Source organism: Rhinolophus ferrumequinum, chromosome 6, assembly GCF_004115265.2.
Source record: "Rhinolophus ferrumequinum isolate MPI-CBG mRhiFer1 chromosome 6, mRhiFer1_v1.p, whole genome shotgun sequence".
NCBI classification, from domain to species: Eukaryota; Metazoa; Chordata; class Mammalia; order Chiroptera; family Rhinolophidae; genus Rhinolophus; species Rhinolophus ferrumequinum.
In genome coordinates this window covers 24127762-24145872 of record NC_046289.1, presented here as the reverse complement: position 1 = coordinate 24145872, position 18111 = coordinate 24127762, and the positions used below count along the sequence as shown (strand labels likewise).

The 18111-nt window shown below is 50.1% G+C and overlaps 1 protein-coding gene across 4 annotated transcripts; it reads right to left on the bottom strand.

Moving 5' to 3' along the window:
• Positions 1–1151: 1151 nt before the first annotated feature.
• ABCD4 (ATP binding cassette subfamily D member 4) lies at positions 1152–17511 on the bottom strand. 4 transcript variants are annotated; one of them, XM_033108747.1, is made up of 20 exons: positions 17358–17487; positions 17173–17259; positions 14000–14118; positions 13718–13845; positions 12491–12630; positions 11166–11282; positions 10659–10784; positions 10024–10074; positions 8568–8662; positions 8200–8321; positions 8001–8092; positions 7750–7839; positions 6134–6342; positions 5811–5902; positions 5275–5311; positions 4824–4873; positions 4339–4391; positions 3980–4056; positions 3231–3346; positions 1152–3076 (listed from the first exon to the last, which is right to left on the bottom strand). In XM_033108747.1, the coding sequence occupies exons 3-20, from the start codon at positions 14031–14033 to the stop codon at positions 3008–3010; spliced, it is 1698 nt and encodes a 565-aa protein (XP_032964638.1). In that variant the 5' UTR covers positions 14034–14118; positions 17173–17259; positions 17358–17487; the 3' UTR covers positions 1152–3007. The 4 variants fall into 4 exon arrangements, with proteins under 4 accessions (XP_032964638.1, XP_032964636.1, XP_032964639.1 ...); XM_033108745.1 differs by lacking the exon at positions 17173–17259 and having other exon boundaries at positions 17358–17511; XM_033108748.1 differs by lacking the exons at positions 12491–12630; positions 17173–17259 and having other exon boundaries at positions 17358–17401.
• Positions 17512–18111: the final 600 nt, after the last annotated feature.

The window sequence follows — 18111 nt, the reverse complement described above, 5'->3', positions numbered from 1 at the left end:
CACTAGCTATAGCGTCAGCTCCAGGGCCAGAGCCAATGATAGAGCCATTGGCAAGTCCAGAGCTAGTACCAGCTCCAGGCCAAGCTCTAACATTCAGAGACAGGGCTAGAGCCAGCTGTAGGACTATCAGAGGTAGACCCAGTCCTTGGACATCTCTAACAACCAGCTGCAGGGCCACACCCAGGCGTAGCTCCAGCTCTAGTGTCAGTTACAGATCTAGAGCCAGTGCCGGCTCAAGCTAGCAGCAGCAGCACCAGCACCAAATCTAGCACTAGAGTCAGTGCTAGGTCCAGAGCTAGCTGCCAGTTCTAACATCAGAGATAGAGCTAAAACCAGCTCTAGGGTTTCCTTTCGGTATCTGAGCATATTTAAGACAGTTCATTTAAAGCCTGTCTAGTAAGTCCAATATCTGGGCTTCCTCAGGGATAGTTTTTGTCAATTTTTCCCCCTTTGAATGCATCACAATCCTATTTCTTTGTATGATTTTTTTTGTTGTTGAAAATTGGACATTTAAATATTGTAATATGGTAACTCTGAAAAAGTTTCTCCCCTTTCCCCAGGGTGTGCTATTTTTGATTACTGAAGGCTGCAGTCATCTGTTCATTTTGTTGACTTTCCCAAAATTTTTTTTTTAAAAGATTTTTTTTGGGGAAGGGGAACAGGACTTTATTGGGGAACAGTGTGTACTTCCAGAACTTTTTTCCAAGTCCTTTCAATCTTAGTTGTGGAGGGTGCCGTTCAGCTTCAAGTGGTTGTCCTTTCAGTCTTAGTTGTGGGCACAGCTCAGCTCCAGGTCCAGTTGCCATTGTTAGTTGCAGGGGGCGCAGCCCACCATCCCTTGCGGGAGTCGAACCGGCAACCTTGTTGTTGACAGGACGTGCTCCAACCAACTGAGACATCCAGGAGCTCAGCGGTAGCTCAGCTCAAGGTGCCATGTTCAATCTTAGTTGCACGGGGCGCTGCTCACCATCCCTTGTGGGACTCGAGGAATCGAACTGGCAACCTTGTGGTTGACAGCCCATGCTCCAGCCAACTGAGCCATCGGGAGGCAGCTCAGCTCAAGGTGCCGTGTTCAATCTTAGTTGCAGGGGGTGGAGCCTACCATCCCTTCCGGGACTCGAGGAATTGAACTGGCAACCTTGTGGTTGAGAGCCCACTGGTCCATGTGGGAATCGAACCGGCAGCCTTCGGAGTTAGGAGCACAGAACTCCAATTGCCTGAGCCACCGGGCTGGCCCCCCCAAAATATTTTTGCAAAGAACGTCATCCTTATCATGTGTGATCACTTTCAGTCTCTGTTGAGCTAGTATTTTGACAGAGAGTTCTTGAATACCGGGAGCTAAAAGCAAACAAACAAAACCCCACCTCTCCCAGTCCTTACTGACTGGCTCTGTGCTGGCGCACTCCTTCAACACTTAGCCAGGCAGTTTTTAACTCTGCCTTTACTTCCTGCTTGGACTGAGCCCAGAGACCAACCAGAAGTAAAAGCTTAGGGTCTTCTCAGGTCTTTTCTGAGTATGCATCCTGTCCTGGCCATGCATGAGGCTTTCTTAATTCCCTAGTGTACATTGTCACGCCACCAGACCTGGTCAGGCATCCATGGGTGTTCTTAGCTCAGCCCATGAACACACTGCTTTAGCACACCTACAGAGCGGAGCTGAGTAAGAACAGGCCCAGGGCCTACATGCCAGCCAAGCCAGCTGGGGTGAGACTTCAATTCCCGAGGGCAGCACGTCCCCAGGGCAGGACTCCTAATCCACATCTGGGATCATTTTCAGTGATATAATGAGGCATAAATAAACTCAAGTCTTAATAGTGAGAAAGTTATTTCCTTTCCAGTTCCTATTCCATCTAATTTTACGAAGGAGTGAAATCTCAGTTGGTTGCTAGTATGTCTAACTCCTGTAACATCCCGTAACCTCCCTTTGTACCGAGAGGGAGCCTCAGGCTCAGGCCCTGTGGGTCACAGCATCTAGCTGCAATTTCGTAAGAGTTTGGTTTTTATTGGATTCATTTTTAGTTACTTTCTATTTATGTCAAATGTAAACATTCTTCTAAAGATGCATTTGATTTAAAAAGCGAGTCAATTTTTTAAATATTAAGCAATTAACAGTACAAGAAATACAGAGATCTGGCAAAAATCATGAAGTTGATATGCTGACAACTGAATTTTGGGGGATATTGTTCTAGAATAAGGATTTTGGACTCAATAACTTTCTATCTCATGCTTTTGTGATTCTGGGGTTCTGTGTGTTCAACTGGTTGTTGTTCCCTAACATAGATTATTTTTGAAAAACCTCAACCTTATTTTAGCTGACTGAGGGGAAAGGGATTTATTTGCATCTGGGTTAAGACAAGAAAAACAGAAGGGCCCTAGAGGTTAGGTACAACTGGCAAATGGAAAAGCGGTGATGTGGAGTAAAATGAAAAACCAGGAACAGAAGAGTCCAGTACAGTAGAGTGCTGCGCCATTCGCTCCAGGCTCTCAAATACGAGTCTGAAAATTCAGTTAAAAATATCTTCTTATAATGTAGAGAAGAGAAAGGGGGAAAGCTGCAAAAAAATATTTTAATATGTATCTTTTCTTTTTAAAAAAGTTATAAAAGTTAAATAGCTGATTCAGTTAAAAATCTATTGTTGCAAAATTTAACCAATGTAAAAGATTTCTAGGTTTCATGAGTCCAAGTCCAATACTCTTTCCAATTTGACACTTCATTTTTTATAGATCCCACACTTTCAGGTTTTTCTTTAGAAAACACGATCTGAAGTAGTTTGTAAGTAAGGGACCAGCACTTCAAGTGTACAGAGCTCTGGCTGAGGCAGCAGGAGGCCTGGCTGGACTGCGTGCCCCGTGGAAGCCACCCCTGGGTGAGCCCAATGCTGCCAGCACTCCGCACAGGACCTGTGAGGCTCTTTCCCTGCCCTGTCAGTCCTCCCGGTCTCTCCTGGGGACAGCCGATCTGCCCCGAGCTTGGCTCTCCTTCCAGTGGCCAGCCATATCCTTGGCTTCATTCTACTTTGATTCTGGTCAGTTGCCATCTTCCTTCTCCACAGAGTTTCAGATCCAAGGAGTGAAACTACAAGAGACCACCACCACAGAGATTAGGCTGCCCTGGCCACAACAGGAGGCCATTGAACCCCTGCCCTCTCTGCCACCTCCACTGTCCATTTTGAGGGGCCCTGGCCCTTGGGTTCTTTCTCCTCCTTAGCCATCCTTGTGAGCACAGGTACCTTCTCGAGGCTGCGCCGATGTCCCACGCTGATAAACGTCATGCCCAGCTGCTGGCCGACGCGGTAGAGCTCGCTCTCCACCTCCTCAGTCAGGGCACTGGTGGCTTCATCAAGCACTGAGGGCAGAACCCCGTGGGAAGAGATGGTCTCCTGCCCCCACCTGCCTTGGCTTCTCCTCCAACCCAAACTTATTTCTACTTCTGGTGGGGACCTAGGGGGAAGCTGAAAGCTGCTCTGGCTTACAGGAGCCCTGCCTCACAAAGGATGGGCCAAAGGAGCCAGAAGCCAGGCTCCATCTGGGAAGCCTTCTGCCAGCAGCAGGACAAAACCCCTCAGCTCCCTACAGATAAGCACCAGCCACTGCTTGGGACCAGGGAATCCCCCCAAGATGCCAGTCCCCAGAGAAGTCCACACCTGCTCGCTCCCTGCCAGGCACAACGGGGGGAATGCCCATTCATGGACGGCAGAGCATAACATCACACACCCTCTCAAGGCAGCTCCAGCTGCTGCAATGGCAGAAAGCTTAGGAATCAGGAGGCTAACACATCCAGAATTGCTTTTAGGATGCCAAGCACTGCTGCCTCATGGGCAGAGGCCTACCGTCCTCTCCTACAGGGACAGAGATGCCCAGCCACGCACAGGTGTGTTCTCCTACCCATACCAGTGCTGCCTCAGGTGTGCGTGGACACTCACTGCTACACCTGTGAGCACACAGTACCTGGCATGCATACCTACAGGCTGGACCTCACCTGCATACTTAGGCTGCAAGTAGAAAAGCCGGGCAAAGGACAGCCTCTGCATCTCTCCTGGAGACAGAACATCATACCTGAGGAAAGGGAGGGAGACAGGACCGCTGGAGGTTGGATATAGCTTGGGTTTTGCCTAGAACAGGTCTGGGCAGGAAGAGCTTCTCACCCCAGGACTGATGGACGTCACTCCCCTTTCAACCACAGCCCCACTGCCCACACAAGGTGATGCGAAAACTCTGCTCCCAAAGGCATGAAACTTGGACTCTGGGATCAGGAGCCATTCTATGCCTTCACTGGGCCCCTAGGACCCATTGTTTTGGGGGGGAACTGACTCTGGAGCACCCCAACCCCTTTCTTACCAGTTCCAATCAACCTGATGGTCCAGACCCTCTGTCCTTGCCACCAAGTCAGACTGTAACACACCCAAAGGAAATGATGTCCACAAAAGGGCCCATCTCTGCTCCCTGCCACCCTGAGGAAGCGCCTCAGCCCCACCACACACGTGCTTCCGAGACAGATCTACGACCCCAGTGGAGGACCACGTGAGGGCTTGGGGGGCCATGGCCCCGGACAGAGGAACAGCCTACCAGCTACCTGCATAAATTTGTTGGAGCACGGTGACAAGAAAAAGCATGTTTTCTTTACAATAATAGTTTTATGACTGTTTTAAAATTCACTAGAACGTGCCCCCTTGTTGCCCGTACCTGGCCAGCAGTTCCTCCTGCCACTTGATACTCTCACTCTCCCTGCCCGGGGCTCAGACTTCCAGTCCTGGCCCAGGGACAGCAGGGCTGGTCTGTGCTGCCAGGTGGGCTTGTGTCTCAGGGCGCCTGCCCACACTTACCAGGCCTGCCAACTCCAAGAACCTCATGATCCGCTCATCATCAGTAGAACCTACAACACAGACAGGCCTTCTTCAGGAAGTCAGCTCCTTCTGGACAGCCAGAATCCATGGGCCATCACAGCGGGGGGTGGGGGGAGGGAGAGATAGGGGCTCAGAATCTGGGCTAAGGCTCTGAAGTGACAGGTTACAGACCTAATAAGGGAAGGGCCAGCTGAAGGAAGTACTCTCGTCCCTTCCTCCAGTAGATGCGTCTCCTCAAGGAGGGGAAGACAAAACAAGGTGAGGTCAGGGTACAGGCCCCCAGAGAGTAAACAGTGGGAGGAGGAGAGCTGACCCAACCTGAACCCAGCAGTGTGGCTGGGGCCTCTCCCAGAGGGCACAGGTAAGGCTACAGTCAGAATGAGTGGGAACAACTGAGATGGGAGGACATGCCCCAAGGAGGCCAGCTCACCTGAGTCCGGGTAGATCTCCTTCAAGGGATATATCACCTGATAAAACAAAACCATGGGCCTAGGACAAGGGCCAATGAGAAGGGGGCTGCCCACAGCCCTCCCTCCCTCAGAAACAGCCTGGCTCCTCTCCACCTGAGGAGAGTACGGAAGACCCTGGCTGAGAGTCCAGCGGGAGAGGCCAAGCCAGCAGACAGCGGGGCAGGGTCACGGCAACCTCCAGATGTGTGTCTGGGGGGAAGTCCGAGAGCCTCACGAGGGCAGGGACCCCACAATCCAACCTGGGGGTTCAACCAACGTGTGTGATCTTTGGCTTGTGGCCCTCACAGCTTAACCTGCCCCCAGGAGTTACTCTGAGTACATGGCCCAACCCACGGATGTGAATAAACGCTCGAGGGCCAGGGAGTCCCTGAGCACAGGCCGTCTTATTACCCCACCTGTGCCCGTAACAGCCTAGGGCTCAGACCTGTCATAGCAGCAGAGGCCCTGGCTGTGGGCGGGGACGGAAGGGAGGAGGGAGCCCCTGAACTGCGCTGACCTGCTCCCGAAGGGTCCCATCAGTGAAGAATGGTTTTTGTGGCAGGAACAGCACCCCGTGGGGTCCAAAGTCCGTCAGCATCTGCATTGAGCCTGCAGAGCCCACAGAAACCTCCATTTCGAGATCTTCCAGAGAAGGCAACTGCTCCTCAGTCCCATTCCCCAACGAAAAAGGCTGGATTCTAACGCGCGCGCGCGCGCACGCACGCACGCACGCACGCACACACGCACGCGCACGCACGCACGCACGCACGCACGCACGCACGCACGCACGCACGCACGCACGCACGGCCGCCTTCTCAGGCAGGAAGGGCTGCTTCTCACCCCGTGTGCTCCTCCAGAGGCCGCCCAGAACCCGGAGCAAGGAGGTCTTGCCGGTGCCGGTATTGCCCGTGATGAGCACACTCTGCCCCTCGCAGATCTTCAGGCTCAGATCCTCAATTAAGGGTTTGTTAGAGGAGGGCGCAGAGATGGAGACCCGCTCAAGAAGGAAAGCTGTGTCTGTCGGCTCTGCTGCGGGCCAGCCTGGGGCTCTGGGATCAGAGAACGGAGGGGGTGTGTGGGGAAGATAAGCAGTGTCACGACTGCCAGGTGGAGGGGGTTTCTTCTCCTTGGGGGGCATCACCCCTGGATTAGAGGGTTGTTATGGGCTGAACTGTCCTCAAAATCATGTTGAAGTCCTAATCCCTAGTATCTCATTTGGAGAAAGGGTCTTTAAAGAGGTGATTATATTAAAATGAGGCCCTTAAGGTAGGGCCCTGATCCAATACGACTGGTGTCCTTTTAAGAAAAGGGAGAGGTGGGCGGCCAGATGGCTCAGTTGATTGGAGCGTGAGCTCTGAACAACTGGGTTGCCGGTTCAGTTCTCACATGGGCCAGTGAGCTGCGCCCTCCACAACTAGAATGAAGACAACGAGCTGCCGGTGGGGCGGCCGGATGGCTCAGTTGGTTAGAGTGCGAGCTCTTAACAGCAAGGTTGCTGGTTCAATTCCCACATGGGATGGTGGGCTGCAGCCCCTGCAACTAAAGGTTGAAAACAGCAACTGGACTTGGAGCTGAGCTGTGCCCGCCACAACTAGTCTGAAGGACAACAACTTGACTTGGAGCTCACGGGCCCTGGAAAAACACACTATTCCCCAATTAAAAAAAAAAAAAAAGTTTCTGGCTCTCCATGGATGACCATGTGCCACAGCAACTCTGGTTTCCTATGTCCCTGCACCATCACCCTAGCCTCTGATCTCACAGTTACATGAAGCTTTTATTTTAAACAGGGGCAACAGATAAGGCATTCGTTCCTAAGAAGAGAGTGTAGGCCCTGGAATTCAGACTCTTCCCATTTTTGAAAGCTTACTCTGTGGCCACTGTCCAAGCACTTTCTATGAACTATGATACCTAATTCTCACAACAACCCTAAGAGGAAGGCCATCTTTATAGAAATGAAACTGAGATCCAGAACCCTTAAGTAATTTGCTTAAGAAAAGTGAGGACATGAAACAAATTCTCAATGCACAGAAAGGTAAGAAACATCACAGAGCCTGCAAAGATATACGAATAAAGACATCTCCAGGCCTGAGTGAGGCATGGGGGCAAAGAACGACGAGCCCTGAGGAAAGGGGCAGGAGGCAGGGCCCAGTGGGAGGAAGAGGGAAGAAAGAGGAGGGCTCCTATTCAGATTATTTGTTATCTCAGGCCTAGGCAGTGTGTGCATTTTGCTCCCATCAGGTGGGGGATGGTGGAAATTAACACAGTGGATGCTAGAATAGCAACACTAATTGTGAACGTTTGTAACGTGCTTGGCACAAGATACATATTTCTTTCATTTGCTCCACACAACTTCTGCTGCCCAACTGGCAAAGGGCAGGGCTCCAGGGTGAACCCAAGCTGGGTGGTTCCAGAGCCTGCATTCTCAACCACTGCCCACCCCCCAGCCCACTACTCACCTGTGCAAGTCCCACTCGCTCTCATCCAGCATCTCACCATCCTGTGACTTCAGGGACATGTCAAGCAGGGTATCCTGAAGCTCCCCGATCCTGGCAGGAAGTGAAAACCTGAGGTGGGCCTGGGGGCCCAGGTGAAGGTGATACTCATTTTCTCTCACACCCACCAGTACATGGGGAGTTTTTCTGTTCTTTTTCTCACTCAGCTACTGCTCTCTGTGACACTTTGTTTGGGGGGCGGGACGCAGCCTCACCTGTGTGTGTAACCAGCCACATCCGAGAGCGTAGTGGAGAGGTCGATGAGCCGGGTGAAGCAGTTGATGAGGTAAATGCACACGAAGGCATTCTGAACGGAATGGACAGCAGTGAGCACAGGCCTTGACTCCCAGGCCCTGGACACTGGGCCAAAGGGCAGAGGGGGACGCGTGAGCGGCCACCAGGAGGGCTTCTCACCTTGCTGACCAGGGTGCTGAGCTCCGTGGGGCTCAGATCTCCATAGACGCCACTGAAAATGGGGATTGCGATCACAACGTAACTCAGGATGCTGCCCAGATAGTCAAACGTATTGACACCGACTGTAGAAGACAGACTGCATGAGACCCAGGAACATTCCTGAGGGGAGTGGGAAGCCACCCAGGGTTGCGCTACTCCCCAGATGCTCATTCTCCTGAGGACATACACTGCAAAGGCAGTGGCTCCTCCTGGTTAATTCCCTCATCAGAGCAAATATATCAGTGCGGAGAGAAAGGAGGGAGGTGAAGGAAGGGAAGGGGACTATTCCGATCTTGTGATTCCTGCCTCCCGGGGTTCCCTCTACCTACTGTACAGCCAGAGCTCCTTGGACATCAGCTCCCGCTGGGTCTGAAGGAGTCTCTGCAGCCTGCGGTCAGTCCTCATGTGCTCCACGTGCCCAGCTCTAAAGAGAAAGGCTGGGCTGTCCATGGGGCCTGGAGAGCCTCAACCAGTCTGGGGGCCTTCTGTCCCTCATTATACCCCCCTTTAGCGACACAGCCCATCCAAATGATCTTCACCTCATACCTTTTCTGTCACTAGCACCTATGCATTGCTTCATTCGCTCAAGATAGTATTGCCTGCGGAAAGAACCTGAACTCTAGATCGGCTGACCTGATTCAAATCCTGGCTCTGGCCACTTATTAGCTAGATGTGACTGACAAGTTACTTACGAGTAAGTCTCAGAGTCTCAGTTTTCTCATCTGTAAAATGGAGCTTCTAATACCTACGTAATAGGCTAGAGTGAGAATTTCAGACTATAAAGTGCCAGCTGCTATTATTAAACAAACATACACGGAGCAGTCACTGTGTGGCTGGCTCTGTGCTAATTAGCCAGTATGAGAAAAAGGTGGTAACATAGTCCTCATCTGGGAGGACACCAGTTCAGGGGGGGAGGCGGTATACTGCATTCTTCACCTGGAAATGGAAACTGTTACATAAGCAGTGTCTTCAGGGATATGGCAACAAACAGGCTTGACCACTAAGAGAGTCTGGGCAGGCTCCCCAGAGGAGGTGATTTGGGGCTTTAAGGATGGGCAGAAATTCTCCTGGCAGAAAAGGTAGGGGGAGAATAGAGGGAGCATTTCAGATTTTACGTAAGGAGGGACATAGAGACCACTGAAGAATACACTCAGAGTTCCAAGAACCAACCTGCTTTCTCCAGAGCCCAGAGCTTCATGAGCAGCGGCTGCAGAATCCAAAAACAGCTTAGCACCCACCACACAATCAAGCCCCAGCTCTTAAGAGTCCTTGTAGTCTTGGCACCCCAAGTGGTGGCGCTGCAAACTGCCAAAGACTGGCAGAAGAGCAAAGGTCCCAAGGCAACCGGATCGAGGTGTTACAAGAGTCACTTTCAAGCTCTGGGGCCAGCCGCTCCCATGCCCTCCAATGCTACAGATGACCAGCCCTGGACATCAGGCTCTGACAGAAAGCCAGTTTACAGACAGCAAAACAGGGGCAGAGGCAATGCCATACAGTCATCAGTAAGACAATGAAACACTCACTCACTTCATTCTTGGAACAAATTTAGGCCCCATGGTAGGCCACTCTGAGGAACCACTAGCTTCAGAAGCAAATCCCTGGACTTAAGGATGAGGCAGACAAGGGCATTGAGGGATATGGGGAGAGGGTCACAGCCAAGTGTGAGGGTGCTGGACCCCTGGGCTAGGGGATGGCAGGGGGATTGTACCACTCATCTTTCCTGCTCTGCCATCGCCACCAGCAGCTCTGACAAGGCAGAAGGGGAACTATCCCCACTAGACTCACCTGAAAAAAGCAGCAGGCTCAGCATTCACCCGGATCTGCATGTGCTTGAACCTGGGCAGACCAAAGGGAAACGTGCGCTGACAACGGGCAGTATGGGCTCCTCTCCTTCAGGAGGCCTGGATTAGGACCTCCAGACAAAGAGGAGCCCAGCTCCACCTTGCAACTGGCTGCCTCAGCCCAACCCTTTCCTGAACTGTCCCAGGGTGGGAAATCCGAGGCCTGGGCTGGGTAGGGCGGCAGAAGCCCTGCAGACAGGGCAGCCCCTTGCCTCACTCCAGAGAGAACAGGCGTCCACAGCACCTCCTCCTCTCAGTGCTGGGCCAGCAGAAGAAGGCCATGAAGCACAGAGTAGGGGCTGGATCCGTCGGCTGACCCAAGACAGGGTGGTTGGAACAGAAGCATGTGAGAAAGCCAAGGGATGACGCTGGTGGCCAATCAGCCACTGTCCCCATGCTTCTCATGGATAATCTCATTAACCTGCCTCACACTTCTACCGTAACAGTACCATCCCTACCGGCCAAGAGCGCCTGGCTAGTAACTGGCATAGCTGGGGTTTGAACTTAGGCAGCCTTACTCCAGATCCCATTCCTTAACCATTACGCCCACCCCAGAAACCTCAAGCGAGGCAGACACACCTGAAATCCCCCTCCAGCTTTTCCTGCTGCACCAGCTTCGCCACAATGGGCCCCATCAACATTTTGTTCACCACGGTTCCCAGGATGAAGTATCCGAAGATGCTCACAGGCCCGAGCCAGCCTGTGCTGAAAGTCAGAGAGCGAGGGTGGGAGGTGCCACATCCCGCAGGCCTCAGCCTGACTCCTGCCCCCTTTGGGCAGCCCCTTTTCAATCTCAGCAGCCTGGAGGGGGCCGGGGGAGGAGGGCCTCTGCTCTTGTGTGGCGGCATCTAGTACCTGGTCTAAGCTGTGGGAGCACCAGGATCCTTGTGACACTGAAATACCACAGGGCCAAAGGGAGGACAGGGGCCCACACACACGATAGGAAGACTTCCTGGGGTGCAGGTGAGAGGGAGGGAAGACTAACCTCTTTTGGACCCAAGCTGGGAGAGCCTATGTGCGTGAGGGACCTCTGGGGAAACAGCTGGGGGGAAGGAGGAGGGATTCTGGCAGGAGGAGAGGCTTCACCTTTGGAAGCACTGGTAGGTGTAGTAGACGAGGGTGAAGGGGGAGATGATCAGCTGGCTGGCCATGCTGCTGAGTTGCCGGCAGAACCGCTCCACGTCCTGGCTGATGCGCTGGTCCCTGCGGCCAACAGCACAGAGTAAATGGACCCAGGGAGCTGGGCTCGAGGGTTGAGATGGCTAAGACAGTCCCACATTACCTCTCATTCTGACCTTTCAGTGCTGTCAGCAAGGACCCCATGGGAAGATGGACCCAGACAACGGCTGGTTTCCCAGAGACAACGAGACCCTCAGGACCTCTAAACAGGCTTCTGGAGAGTTGCTTTTTATGGTGCCTCAGTTTACCCCTCAGAAAAAGTGGCAACTGAAAGGTCCAGCGTCCAGGGGCCCTGAGCCAGTTCTGAGGGTACATGAGCTGAGTTTCTGGATAACCAGGAAAGCGCTCCCATTTATCTCACGCCTCCCAATCTCTCTTTGATGAGCCTGGGCCTGCCCCCATTTTAGCCATCTGGCTGCAGAAGCTCCTATGGGTTGAGTCATAGAGAAGAGAGCTAGAAGAGACAGCTAAGCAGCAGCCGCAGGAGCAGCTGCCCAAGAAACTTTGCTGCCAAGCTCAGCTTGAGCTGAGGAAAGGGCACCCCAGGCAACAAAGTGCTTGGGAGGGTGGTGAGTGGGGAGGGAATGAGTGTGAGGAGACCCCATATGCCCCATAGCACACCAGGGCCACAGTAACTCCTATCCCCAAGGAGGCGTGACCTTGGACAAGTCACTTGCATTCTGCGGGCTTTCCTCACCTGTAAAATCACAACAGCTAACTTACATTGGAGCACGTGCTATGTGCCAGGCACTGTACATGTGCATTACATGAATATCATTTCATTCTCACTATATCCTTTGAGATAGTAACCACTGTCGTCCTCATTTTACAGAAAAGGAACCTGGGGCTTAAACTTAAGGCCAATGAGCCGGAAGGTGATCGAATAAAGATTTAAATCCTAGACTGAGTCCTCAACAGCAATTTTTTTACTGCTGAAAATCCGCGAGCTGGTTTTCTAGCTTTTTGTAGCAAAGATCCTCTATTCAGAGGGGGCCTAATTTGGAAGCCCAGGACATGAAATGGACAAAAGGGAGCGGCTCCCTATTCTCAGCCCTGCACCCTATTCTCAGCCCTGCAGCAGCCGCTCCACCGGCCCTCTGCAGAGCGCCCTCCTCCCACGGCTCTTAACAACTGCAAAGAACTGTAGCTGATCTCCAAGGGGTCTGCCTCCCCAGGGCTGAGCCAGGACAGAACCATGCAGAGGGGAGCGAGGGCTGAGAGGCGGTGCCTACGGGTTATCGACGTCATCCCGCAGCACGTTGAGGGTGTAGTACACGCGGCCCCGGAAGTAGAGGCGGTGCAGGTGCTCGGTGAGGTCCTTCCTCCAGCTCACATACAGCAGGTTGCAGGTGAACTGGTCAAAGCTCTTCAGCTGTGCAGTGGGGGAGGCAAGGGGAAGGGAGGGAAAGGGAGACTGGCTTCCTGCAAGTCTCAGCGCAAAGCTCAGGGCTGGCAGGAAGCCTCTGCTGACCAGTCCCAGCCCACTCTGATGACTTGTCGACGCAGCACTCTGCTAGTTTAAAGTGTCACGTCAGGAGACTTTTCACTTCCTCCTTCACTCACATATTCATTCCTTCACCGAATACTTAAGGACTTACCGAAGGCAAGGCCCTCTCGCCCCTTTCTATATTGTACTGTCTTATTCTGAGAGCAGATGAACTTCTGGAGAGTAGGAACAGTATTTTCTGTTCCATTTATATTCTTAGTTTTCTGTCCCCAAAACTTGGGACAGGGTTCTGCATACATAGGTGCTTACTGACCAAAGACCCAGCGAAACTTCCAAAGTGTGATGATGAGAAGTGGCTTCCCCGAGCAAACAGGTAATACAGCCTGACAGAGAGCACGAGGCTTGAGTCCTAGCAGAGCCCTGACTCTCATCATTCACCGTTAATGGGGGCACTGATGTGCTAAGCAAGAGGGAAATAACAGTGCGTTCAGCCTAGCCACGAAACAGACAATTACAAGTATACTGAGTGTTACAGCAGAGGGAAACTCAAAGTTTTAGTTAAGGACAGTTTGGTGGGAGAAACATGAAAGAGAAAGTTGAGGCGGACTTGAAGGAGGTGATAACAGAAGAATTTTGAAAAGTGAGCAGCCATTAAACAAGTGAACCAGGGGTGGGGAAGGAGGCCACGCTGGGAGAAAACAGCAGATGCAAAGGCTGGGAGGTGAGATATGGTGCCAGGCTGAGTCGCAGCCTCAGCCCCAGAGGGGAAGAGCAACTCTGGCAGCTGATTCCAGTTTTCTAGTGGTCTGAGCTCCCTGAAGCAAGAGTTCTGGGAATGGAGGGAACAATGATACCAAGATCTATGCCCTACCGAGGGTTCTGACCTCAAGTTCCCAGAAAAGGGAGGGGACACACACCCAGAGCTTGATTCCTGCTTCCTGGTGACTAAGTTCCACTGGGCATTCCATTCATACTAGGCTGGAAAGGAAGAGACACAGGGAGAAGACCTTACCATGGAGTTGAGAACGATGAGCATGACAGCCAGGAATGTCAGGGTCTTAAACCCATCCAAGTCTTTGTTTCCCAGGACCCCGTAGTACTGACTGGGGATCAAGCCAACCTGGTAAATCACCAGTTGTTCTGGGGATAGGGACAGGAGGCAGAAATCAGTGATGAAGGGTGCAAAAAGGAGAGAAGCTTCTTCCTGAGCCCTTGCCTCATCAACACCGCGGAGAGAAGGGGACCCCAAAACCAGAGTGGCCCTCCCCTCTCTAGCCTGAGCTCCTTCACTCACCCAGGAGAGCCACACACAAAAGGGTCAGGAACATCAAGGCATTCTGTGATGACCAAGAGGGAAATAAAACCTTCTGTATCTGCAGGAACCGCTGGACAAATTGTAGATCTAACCTGGGCCTGAAGAAGAGAAGCAGGTGAAACAGAGAAAAACCTAAGAGAGCAGTTACTAAGCTTAGCTACATTGTTGGGCGGGGGGGGGGGGGGGGGGGGGGGGGGGGGGGGGTGGTGGCGGACTGCACAGGACATGCGCAAAGAATGGTTTACAAATGCTGAAGATGGTAGGCTCCGAACAGACAAGGGATAGAAAGGAAGTTCTTTAAGTTGAAAAATGCTCTGAAAGGTTATTTACCAAAAAATCCACAGCAAAAAACATAGTTAATAAAGAAACTTTAGCCATATCCTCTTTATGGTCACAAAGAAGACAAAGAAGCCTACTTCATCAGGATTTTTAAAGTTTTGGCTAAAACAATAAAGCAAGAAAAAAAGGTGAAAGGATTGAAAGGGAAGAGATTAAACTGTCATTATTTGCAGATGTGATAGTTTACATAAGAAACACAGCAAATCAAAATGTAAATAAAAGGAGTTCAGCTAGATATAGGGTTAACATACAAATATGAATAGTGTTTTATGCCAGCAATAATTAACGGGAAAATATAAAGAAAATATCATTTACAAAAGTAAGAAAAGTATAGAAAAACTATAAAATATCCAGGAATTAACTTTAAAAAAGAATGTATAAAATATTTTGGAGGAAAAAACAAAAAGCTTTTAGTCTGTAGACTAAAGCTCTATTCTAAAAAGAAGACTTAAATTGACAGCTGACATGACTTAACATTATAATGACCTCAATTCTAACAAAAGTTCAATGTAATACCAATCAAAAGTCAGGCTTCTCTGAGGAACTTTATACGGAAATATAAAGGTCCCTGAATAGCTTCGGACAATTGCGAAGAATAGGAAAGGAGGAAGAGACCCAAACCATCAGGTTATTAAGACATAACATATTACAGGGCTAGAGTAATAACAAAGTGCAGTATAAATACGGGAACAAAAAGACCAATGGAAGAGGGACCAAAAAAATGTTTAAAATTATCAAAAAACCTACGTTTACATGGGCACATAATAAAGGACGTATTAATACTAATAGTTGTCAATACTTATTAAGCATGTACTCTGTGCCTATACTGTTCTACACGTTTTACACGTATGAATTGATTTACCTGTCACAACCCTAAGAGATGGACGCTATATCCTATTTCAAGAAAGAGGAATTGAGGCAAAAGAGTTTAACTTGCCTGTCACTTACCTGGTACGTAGTAGCCTTAGGCCTGGAACACAGACAGCCTGGCTCTAAGAATCTGTGCTCTTAACTACACTACTACACAGCTTCTTTAATTTTTCACTAACTCATTAGTTACTAATTGAAAATGGTGGAGGAAAATTTAGGTCATTACATCAAATCATTTACAAAAAATAAACTTTAAAAATTCCAAATTCCAAATGGATTAAAAATCTAAATGTTAAAAAACAGTAACTAATGGGTGGCCGACAGCTCAGTTGGTTAGAGTGTGAGCTCTGAACAACAGGGTTGCTGGTTTGATTCCCACATGGGCCAGTGAGCTGCGCCCTCCACAACTAGAATGAAGTCAATGAGCTGCCGCTGAGCTTCTGGAGAGGAAGGCTGGATGGCTCAGTTGGTTAGAGCGCGAGCTCTCAACAACAAGGTTGCTGGTTCAATTCGCCCATGAGATGGTGGGCTGCACCTCCTGCAACCAAGATTGAAAACAGCAACTGAACTTGGAGCTGAGCTGTGCCCCCAAAACTAGATTGAAGGACAACGACTTGAAGCTGATGGGCCCTGCAGAAACACACTGTTCCCCAATAAAATTAAAAAAGAAAAAAAATTAAGGTTTTAAAAAAAATATATTTAGTTAATAGTAGGAACTGTAGGATATCTTTTTTTTAAGGAGGGCGCAGCTCACAATGGCCCATGTGGGGATCAAACCGGCAACCTTGATGTTATCAGCACCACCCTCTAACCAACTGTGCTAACCGGCCACCCTAGGATATCTTAATGAAGATATAATGGGAAGGTATTTCTCAGAAAAGACCCCCCCAAACCACAAATTTAAAGGGAAAAAGCTAATCAATTTAACTTAGAATTAAGTATTTTTGTTCAGTGTATAAATTAAGTTAAACGACTTTAGAGAAGGTATTTGCCGTGTAAAACCAACAAGGAATGAAAATCTAGAGCCTGCAAGGAATTCCTGCAAGTCAGGAAAATAGGAAATCATAGAAAAATGGGGAAAGGATATAGGCAATTCCGGAAAGGGGAAACCCATACGCTAATACATGAAAATTAACACAATGGGATATCACCTTACACTCATCAGATTGATAAACATTAGAAAACCAAACAATACCAAACGTTGAGGGGCTGGTGGGGGGCGGCCAGGGAATATGGTAAGACAGGAAACTTTATTCAATGCTGTTGGGAAGTATAAGCTGATGTGACCATTCCAGAGAACAAGTTAGCAGAATTAGGTATGACTTAGCATCCTACCCTGGTGTGGATAATCCAGAGAAATGCATCCATATCCAAAAGGAGACAAGTGCCAGTATGATTTGTGGTGATTAAAAACTGGACGCAATCTAAGTGTCCATCGCTAGGGGAATGTATAAACAAAATGGGGTCTAATGCACATAGGGTAGAACCTTGCAGCACTCAGAGGTGAAAACTAGATTACTAAAGCATGTATGAGCTCAAAAACACAATGTTGAGTAAAAAAGTTTTAAAAAAATCACAACATATAATCATTTATAAGAACTCAAAACCACTATACATTTTTCAAGATAACATGCAAACTTATGTAAGGTGGGCTGTAAAGACACTCTCTTTTAATATACCAGAGTGGATGTCTGAGAAGGGGAGTGAAATGGGATTGAGAATAAGGAACGAAGGAACGATGATAAAACACAAGATGGGCCGAGCACTGGCCCACAGTGTGCCAAGAACTGTAAAGGATGAACTCAATCCTTTACAACTCAATTCTGTGCATTTGAGGTTCTTTAAAAAAGAAAAAAAAGAAAAAAAAAGAAAGAAAGAAGGAAACCAGTTCCTAGAGAGGATCCCACCACACCCAGGGCGCAGGGGGATGCAGAAGTGCCCACCAAGCTGGAGGGAGGCCTCGGATCGGAGGGGCGGGTAGGCGTCCCTTCGGAAGCTCCTCTTTCGCGGAGCCGATGGTTCTTCAAGCGCTGCGGAAAAGGGCATCTGGGAGTAGAGCCCCCTTCCCCACAGAGCCCCGAGTAAGACGCCCCGAGGCTCGACCCTCCTCCCCAGTCGCCCTGCTCACCTGGCGCCAGACCCGGGCGCGGGCCCCCGGACCGCCATGACCCGCTATCGGCCGACGCCGGAACCCCGCTGCCCCCGGGCGAGCTCGGGGCAGAGTACGAAGTCCGTGTGACCGGCCGAGAGGGGCGGGGCCCGGCGACCACAGACGCGGGCGGATAGAGAGGAAGGCGCCGAGCGACGCGGCCGCTCCCGGAAGCGACCGACCTCGGCATTACATTCTGTCCACCCGGCCTAGAGGGCCCCCTTCTGGATATTGGAGGTTTCTCCTTTGACCAGAGGTAGCGGAGAAATGTGACTTAAGTATTTTATGACAAGTATTTTAGACTCTGAATACAGTACATATTTCATAATTCACCCAGATAAGCCATAGTGATCTTTTAACAACATAAATCAGGCGTCCGATTGCTATTAGATTAAAATCCAAACGTTTTCATGGCATAAGTGATGGTGTCCAGCTCTTGGTCTTCTTTGAATAGCCCACTCTATATCCACCTCAGGGTCTCTGCAATTACAGTTGTCTCCCCCTGGATCACTCTTTCCCCAGCCTGGAGCTGGCTCACTTTCATCATTAGTTTCAATAGTCACCTGCTCTCCCTACCTAGACTTTGTCGTCCAGCCCCATCATTCCCTATTAAACTTTTATTTCCCTCATACTATTTATCACTATCATCTTTTTTTTCACCTTCTCTGTTACTTTCTTTATGGTGATTTTTTTTTAAAAGATTTTATTGGGGAAGGGGAACAGGACTTTATTG